The sequence below is a fragment of the Trachymyrmex cornetzi genome, unplaced genomic scaffold (assembly GCF_001594075.2).
Source record: "Trachymyrmex cornetzi isolate Tcor2-1 unplaced genomic scaffold, Tcor1.1 scaffold47, whole genome shotgun sequence".
NCBI lineage: Eukaryota > Metazoa > Arthropoda > Insecta > Hymenoptera > Formicidae > Trachymyrmex > Trachymyrmex cornetzi.
In genome coordinates this window covers 897,640-906,039 of record NW_017299509.1, presented here as the reverse complement: position 1 = coordinate 906,039, position 8,400 = coordinate 897,640, and the positions used below count along the sequence as shown (strand labels likewise).

At 37.3% G+C, this 8,400-nt stretch overlaps 1 protein-coding gene across 1 annotated transcript; it reads right to left on the bottom strand.

Annotated features, from left to right (window-relative positions):
• Window positions 1-753: 753 nt before the first annotated feature.
• tsr (Cofilin/actin-depolymerizing factor homolog tsr) lies at window positions 754-1,809 on the bottom strand. The gene is made up of 3 exons (XM_018513426.1): window positions 1,696-1,809; window positions 1,130-1,372; window positions 754-1,010 (listed from the first exon to the last, which is right to left on the bottom strand). The coding sequence occupies exons 1-3, from the start codon at window positions 1,807-1,809 to the stop codon at window positions 810-812; spliced, it is 558 nt and encodes a 185-aa protein (XP_018368928.1). The 3' UTR covers window positions 754-809.
• Window positions 1,810-8,400: the final 6,591 nt, after the last annotated feature.

The following is an 8,400-nucleotide window of genomic DNA, read 5'->3' as shown; positions in this document are numbered from 1 at the left end:
TGCAATTTTGCGAATAATTTGTATAATTAAAACGATATAAAAATAAGTATTAATAATTTGCGAATTAATTTCGTCGGTAAACTCTGTTGCATAGTTCGGAACCTGCCTTTTACCACTTGGAAACAATATCGTCAGTCGAGACTAGTTGCAGAAATTTTGCTTTACGTACAATTTGTCTCGGAAAGTTCTACAAATGCTGCATTATCGGCCAATACTTTCGTTCTATTTTTCTCATAGTTTATTTCCTTACTCGTACCTTTCGCAAATAGTCTCGGTGTCAAAATAAACATGCGAAAATGTTGAGATACAATAGGTTTTACTGACAGGACATCATAAGGAGTTATAATGAAATGAATTTAATTTAAATGTTGTACAGCCAGTGAGAAAAAAAGTGTAATAATTCTGGATCTTACTGCTTGACTGGTTGTAAATTGTTTTGTATTCTTGTACAATTACCTTATAATTATATAATAATATAGTATAATATTAATATTAGACAGATTCACACAACGTCCGCAGTATGAAAAGGGATGCTTACCCTTTGTTTTTTTTCCTTCCTTTTTTTCCGTCTGTTTACTTTTGCTATAATATTCGCTCCCATGATGACTAACATATGTAGCGCAAAATACTTGATAATCGGTCTCGTTTAAAAGTGAAAAATGTGTAAAAACGTGAACCCTCGATGCAACGACAGTATAGAGCATTGTTTTTTTTTGTTTCTGGGAAGTTAATTCGCGATGTACTGTATTCCACTTGATTTTCTTTTTTCTTATCTCGTAATAGTGGTTTTGGGTTTTGCTGGAATACTCCTAATTCCTGTCGGTAGCTCGAAGTTTCTCCTCGACAGCCTCCTCGGATGCCTCCGACAAGTCTGTCGCCTGTATATACTTTTGCACACCAACCAGCGACTTTTTCAAAGCATCGAAGGAACTCGAGTACAACATCTTCTTCTTAACCTTGGCCGTGTCGGGACACCACGACATCAGGAACAATTTCTGTTTCTTGGATGCCTAAGAAAAGAATAACACACAATAATATACCTTTAAAATAATATTTGTTATCGGACTAACAATACTTTTAATGTACATATCATTAGTTTATACGAAAATAGATATGATCAGATAATTACCTCGGAAGTACCCTGACATTGATGGGTATATTCAAAGTCAAACAGGCCATAACGGCATTCTCCGCTACCGCCCTTCTGTAAATCCTCAAGGAAAGCGTCGTAAGCCGCGTCGCGAGGTCCGATGACTTCGACATCTATCTGTCTTTCGTCTTTGATGTAGAAAATCACATATCGGTGCTTTTTGTCTTTCTTTATCTCCTCGTACGTTGTCTTGCAAACGTCCGCGACTGTTACTCCAGATGCCTAATAAAACAAACGTAAACAATATAAATTATTGTGGTTAGAAAGCGAAAAAAAAATGAGATAAGTGATTACGATGTTTTATTGACATTTTTGAAACGTTAACGTATTGATGTATTATCGCGTGTATTTTATACCTTCTTATCAATTTAAGGAAAAATCTCTGAGATATTTTTTTATCGATAATATTTCATTTCGCTCGAAGGTTGTTTTATTACGAAGGGGATTGAATATATAGAACCACGAATATATCCGTTGACATCTGTCAGTGATGAACTGAACACAAAATCGCATGAATTTCATCGTTCGATTGACTGTCGCTCTACAATGGTCAGGTTGATTGGATCAGTAGGACCACCTCGCGTCAACATGATAACATCGGCATTCAGCAATCGGCACACGTCGCGCGCTGCCGTGTCAGTCGGGCCGTTTAAGCCCATTTCGCGGGCAAAATACGTGGGGGACGCGCTACCGAAATAAATTCTTCCCACGCGCGAATCCCAACGCTAAAAGAGATCCGACGATCCACTTCTAAAGTTATCCTCTGGCTCTCAGGCACGTGTCGCGCGCTACGAACTTTCAGCCGGTCGTCTTTTCACTCCGCATCGCGGAAATTCGTGAAATACGACTGTGCCGGATTACCTTAGTATTAGGACACAAACGGACTAAAGAAAACGGCCGGAATACTTTTACCTTGTATTCTCACATCTTGCAATCTCAACTTTTAAATTGTATCATTCAATAAAAATATCTAAACTTACAAAAGAGAATGATCGTCCGAATCAATTTTAAATTTGTGGCCAAATACTTTGGTGATCCTATCGAACATCAAAAAGAGCTATAAGAAATTCTTTTTCTTGAATTTTTTGTCAACTTGTGTTATTTTATATTGAAAAAAAATCCGTTATATCAACATTATTTTAATTGAAAATAATTTTGTTGAGTATGACATATTTAACAAATTATATTTATTATATATTTATTATAAAATAAATATTATAATATTTCACAAATATATTTTATTTGTTTCATTAATACTGTTATGAATTAAGAAAATTATTTTCAATTAAAATAATGCTGTTACTATATATTATTTTTCTTTCAGTGTATCTATACAAATCTGATATTCCACATTGCTACAAATTTTCCCTCAGTTTTGGCAAATGTATGAAAGTGAAATTGGCACTCAAAGGGTGACCACTTGATCTTCCGTGTTGTACAAACATCTATATTTTGAAAGTTACAGCATTCGATTAGAGATAAAAATTACTACGTCTTCTAATCATAATAAATATTATATTAAAAATTTGAATGATTATTGAAGTTACATCCAAATTGCGGACATTTTTTGTACGAGATTCCTCCCGGCTGTTCAATTATTATAAGCGACGTTCAGTCTTATTAAAATGACGTCGCACAGCGTCAGCTCGAATTTCGCGGAAGCAAATGAATATTCGCGATGCGGATTCGTGGTCGTTAATTATGACGTGAGATTCAAATACGGACGTCCTCGATAGCCGACACCCGTACTAATGTATCGCCGCTCGTTCCACATGACCGAAGGAACGTAGCGGATATGAATCGGAGTGCGAGGGGAGTTCTGCGAGAAACGCGACGATTGGAGGGTGGCCGACGAGAACGCAGAGGATGCAATTCCTGGGTCGATATCCTAACGGGGTGGCGACAGGGGACGCCGGTTAAAAGGGGCTCCCTCTTCTGGGGCGTGTTGTACCCCTTAGCGCAAGCCGCACATAAGGTCAGGCGGAGGATGATTCATCAATAAATCTATGTGTTTTCCTCTCTCTCAGCTTTCTACATTTAATTAAGGGAAATATACACGTATCAAACAGCACGTTGGAGAGCGAGGATTGGAAATTGGAAATTGATCAAAGCATTTTCCACTGGGAAAACTAGTGTAACACTGATGCACACTGAGTGCAATTGAATGCAAATCAATTCACATATTTTCAGCTTAATAAATAATTTGATCCTTTTAATTACATATTCTTTGTCGTCACGTTAACCTCATAACTTTAAAAAGATTAAATTATTTATTAACACCGAAAATACATAAACCGATTTGCACTCAATTGCACAAGTGTTGCATGTTTTCCCAGTGGAAAACGCTATAAAACTCGATCCAACGAGACAGTGCACTACAACCAGGGCAGTGACCGTGTAATTTTTTTCCTAGAGTGAAAACATTAAGAGTGACAAATTTCTCCATTACCTTCAATGATAAAATTTTCACTTTTCCGCCTTATAGAAAAAAATTACACGACCGTTACTGAGAAGTCGACAAATTATGATTCGCATAATTATTATATTTTGAATTTCACCAATAAAAAATTTGCAGAAATTCGTTTTTCCTTTTATTATTATCTAATATTCTCTATTATATACATATGTATATAATATTCTCTTAGTTCATAAAACCTAAAATTTTACCGTCTGGCCATTTATAGAAAAGGTATTGATGTAAACTGAAGTTATTTAACAGATAAAATTATAATCTCCAATTTGCAATCTCTGCAAATAATGTGATAAAAACTTTAGACTTTGTAAGGGACAAAGCGTAGCTAATATCTATCGAACAATTCCTTTTTTTCCAATCTTCGACTGGTAAAGATCGATCACGAAGCAACGCTGCTTTGAGGGGTGACAAGATAAGAGGAAGACTGACGTGATGGCAAAGAGTTTAATCAACCGACCGCCGCCACGAGACGTCAGTGAACTTCGAGAGTGCTCTCTCTCTCTCTCTCTGGCTCGCAAGAAAATAACCGACCTCCTTACAGGCTCATTGAATTTTTCCCTCTCCCGTAGCTACCGGCGCACCACTGTGCCGTGCATCGCGCCTCTCTCTAGTTCACTGTCATCGTCGAGGCGCGGCGAGGTGCGAGAGGATACCAGAGGGGAGTTAACAGATCGGAGAAGGGGACAGTTTTGCGACGAGAGCCGACTCTTCTCACCGACAACGCCGAGATAAACGTTTCAGGAAAAATGACTAACAGAAAAAGACTGAAAATTCGAGTGTACATTCGATATACAATTTTCTTTCTTAATTTCGTTTCTAAATTTCGAGAGTTTCAACACTTAGCCATACATTCCATTATGTCGTAAATTATAAAATCATAAAATTTTGATACAAGTAAATAAAGGTATGTAATTATGTAAAATACGAAAAATTGGGAAATTATCGAAAAAACTCTTCTTTACATATATACTTTTACAATTGTACTTGTATTAAAATTTGATATAAGTAAATTCCTTTTAAAATTAATTAAAGAACATTTTGTGCTCGTACATAGATTCAAGTTGCGTTTTCAAACGCTTGGTTTAAAATTATTGATATTTTTACCACGAAAAAATCGACTTCAAATTCATTGAATCCAACGTTACGCCAATCATGAGTTCTTGAGACACACCTCGTACACAAATAATAAATTTTTACGTGGTTGAGAAAAGCTACCACGTCACTCGACAAGTCGCTCTATAATTATTTCCATGGGTATAAAATTCCTTCGTGGGAGGACGGTCGGCGAAAGGGTGCTGCGGAGGCGAACTCGCGAGAGGGTTAAGGTCGTACTTAATCGCACTGACAGGGAACGGTGAGACGGCGATATGACGCGATAAGAGCATCGAGTCACGGTCTTATTTATATCCGAACGAGTTGCAAGTAGTTTTGATAAAGAAACGCAAGCCATCTTCGTTGCGCGAAGTTGCAAACTTTTTGCGATATTAACTGGACGCTTCCGCTATCGTCGCTCGCCTGCGTTTCGCAACTTCGGGCTGTCCCTCATTGCGTCAATTTTACGCTTACCGAATCCACGTCAACGGAGTTACGTAGAGAAATAATCGGAATTTAGTGTCAGTGTCAACGGAAGAAGCTCCGTTTTGGCACAACAAAAGAAAACGTATTTGTTAGCGTTGAAGATCCTGTTTCTGTTTTCGGTCTCAACTACTTTTTAAATTCTTTGAAGTGGAATTTCATTCTAAAGAATTAAAACTGAACCAGTCTTGAAAAAGAGTTCCAATTTTCAATCTTTAAGAACGGGATTTCACTCTTTTTAGAATCAGATTTACTACTCCAATAGTTTTTGGGAATATGTAATACATGGCAAATACAATTCTTTAATAATAGATATATTAAAATAAAATAAGTTGCTTTTTTCAGTATTATATTATATATATATATATATACTTGATATAGCATTTTTGTGATAGCATCGTTATGTTATTGATTTGTTTGTTATTGCTAGAGCTTTTGTTAAATCATTGTCTATCACAACAGTTGTTACAGAAAGAAAGCGCGTCAATGAAATGAAATGTGAAATAATTAGCAACGTTAATTAAATTAATTAGTTATAATTAGGCTTTAATTTTAACTTTGTGTTTGGCAAAATCGTGGCTCCGTGAAAATTTTCGTAGAAAACGTGCTTTTAAATAACGACCACGACACTACGAGACATTTGATCAATATTATCAATTAGGAAGAAATACTGGCTTGGTTTCTTGAGAAAGATGAGATTCCGGAGATTCTCAATTAATATATAAATCAACGTGATTTTAAAGGCGCTTTTTCGGCTGTAATAAATATAGATTACGAATTAAATCCCTACAATTTATCTTTCTCTCCCGAAATCATTCCGAACGGTTCAAGTATACATGTTCGTTTCAAGCGGTGGATATAACGTGGTGTAACCGGAAGGAAAGCCTGCCATTTCTCGCTGTCGATGGAAATTGATTGCCATCGATTTCCATAGATCACGACGCGCCGATTGAGCAGATCATCGAGATAACGTGAGAGGATTGCCAGCGATCTGTCGACGATCCCGGTGGGAACCACTGAGTGAGATTCGAATAGAAGTAGTTGCCGATAGCACGTGATTCGAAGCGCCCACCCGAAATAAAACACGCGGCGTTTTCTTGAGGATGACGCTTAAAAGTGATCTCGACTCTTCGATCCCGTTCGCGACGTCAATATCTTTCCCAGTGACGTTCCATGAAACATGATATTATTTATCATTACATTAAAACTCGTTAACTCCCCAGTAAACACCAACTAAAAGTAACATCAATAATAAAGCATTGGAAAGCTTGATTGTATTAATTGAAATTCTGATTGAATTATATATGTGTATATTACAATTCTATTATAATTCTAAATGGGGCAATCAGAATTCTGATTGATATGATTAGAATTTTCTGTGAATTGTTTATTTTCAATCAAAAATTTTTCTCAGTATGACATCAAAAGTAATGTAACATCAACAAATAATTGGGTTCAGCAGAAAAAGCAGCTTCGCAACTGTTGTAGAATTCTTTAATACGATTGATTTTTAAACCTAATATACAATTGAAAAAAACAGGCAATAGAAACAGGTAATAACAGATCTCTATCAGGAATCATGTATTCTGGTATATATAGGTTGAAATCTGTCATTTCCTGTTTTTATTGCTTGTGTTTTTTAATTGTGTCTAGGCTTTATTCTTTCTCACTGACTTGAAATATGTAACCAATTATATTAAAGAATCTTACAACAGTTGCAAAACTACTTTTTCTGCTGGACACAGCCAATGTTACAATTTTATTTGAATAATGCAATTGTTACATACACACACATATACATATATATGTTATATTACATTTATATTGTTGAGGTCTAGTTTTTCATCTGGTTAATTGTGGTTCAGACTTAACCTCGTTTTTTGATGATAATGTAAAAAATGTGTTTTTCTATGGTCAGTAAACTAATGATTTTGTAATGGTACCCTAAAAGTCACTACAAAACTATCAGTTTAGTGACTGATCAGAGATAGAAAAATACCATTTTTATATCATCACGTTCAATCCAATCACAAATTAACCAGCAAATGAAGAACCGGGCCTAAGTGTGAAATTATAACATTAACGTTATGTTACTTTCAATTAGTGTTTGCTGGCTCTCCTTAAACTCATATAAAAGATAAACTTGGAGAAAATGATTCAAGAAGTCCAAAGACCTTCAGAATACAACTCTCTCTCTCTCTCTCTCCGCCTCATTATTTATTTATTATATTTTTAATAACGGCCACGCGTCGTCCTCTTCTTCTACGTAGGTTAACACATGATATATATACTCGATTTAACCAAGTAGAGCGTGTCACGTGCGCGCGCACAATCGATGTTTTTACCTAACGAGGAATGATTGAAAAAATATAAGTAAATAAATAAATAAATAAATACACAAGGCTGCAAAGGCGCCATTACAATGTTATGGTTACTCGAATCGAGTCACCGTCATTCTTTCGTGGAGAGCCGTTACCTTTTACGTCGTTTTATCAAGGCGATCGTCGCGACGTCCAGAGGTATGCTCCCCGGAATGCTTTACAGTAATTTCAGCTAATGTTTCGGGAATTTCGACGTGTTTCGAGTCTCTCCCTGGATGTCGCACGCGCTCGCGTTGAAGTAAATCGAGATTATTTCCTCCTGGACGGAGCTAAAAAGAGACGAAGCCACGAGAGAGAGAACCGAAATCCCGGTTAATTTGAATTTAAAATATTTATAGAAATGGCCCTATATCACGAGACATGGATCTTCATGGATGCAGGACCGAAATCGTGAGTGACAAGACACCGGTTGCAATCGGATGCAATCCAACGTTCAGAAAGGCAAAGGGAAGAGGAGACACAGATAGAGACGGAGGGAAAGAGACAGAAAGAGAAGAGAGAAAGAGAGTGCAAGATGGAGAAAGACGGGGCGAGAAAATGCAATCTCCCAGACATAAAAGCGCGATCTCACGCCGCGGTGACGCGCGATTCTTCGTCGTCACTGATCGGTCGGTCAATCAGCTCGCCGAAGTGGAAATGAATCATACGCTTCCTGGAAACGACAAGTACGTGCGTGCCGTCGCAGGATCGTCATCGTCGCCGTTGCCGCGGTAATCCGTACGGGAGGCTAAATAACGAGGTCTGCGATGGAGATAGATGAGAGCGGAGCGACGATACGTGGCCGAGACGAGGCGAGATCGTGAGGCGAGAAGACGCCGCGC

Excerpts from the sequence above, each read along its gene's own strand:
- tsr (XM_018513426.1), bottom strand. The coding sequence starts at position 1,809 with ATGGGCTTAAACGGCCCGACTGACACGGCAGCGCGCGACGTGTGCCGA. Across the intron at positions 1,373-1,695 it reads ATCCAATCAACCTGACCATT|GCATCTGGAGTAACAGTCGC; the intron begins GTAGAGCGACAG and ends TTGTTTTATTAG. Across the intron at positions 1,011-1,129 it reads AATGTCAGGGTACTTCCGAG|GCATCCAAGAAACAGAAATT; the intron begins GTAATTATCTGA and ends TTCTTTTCTTAG.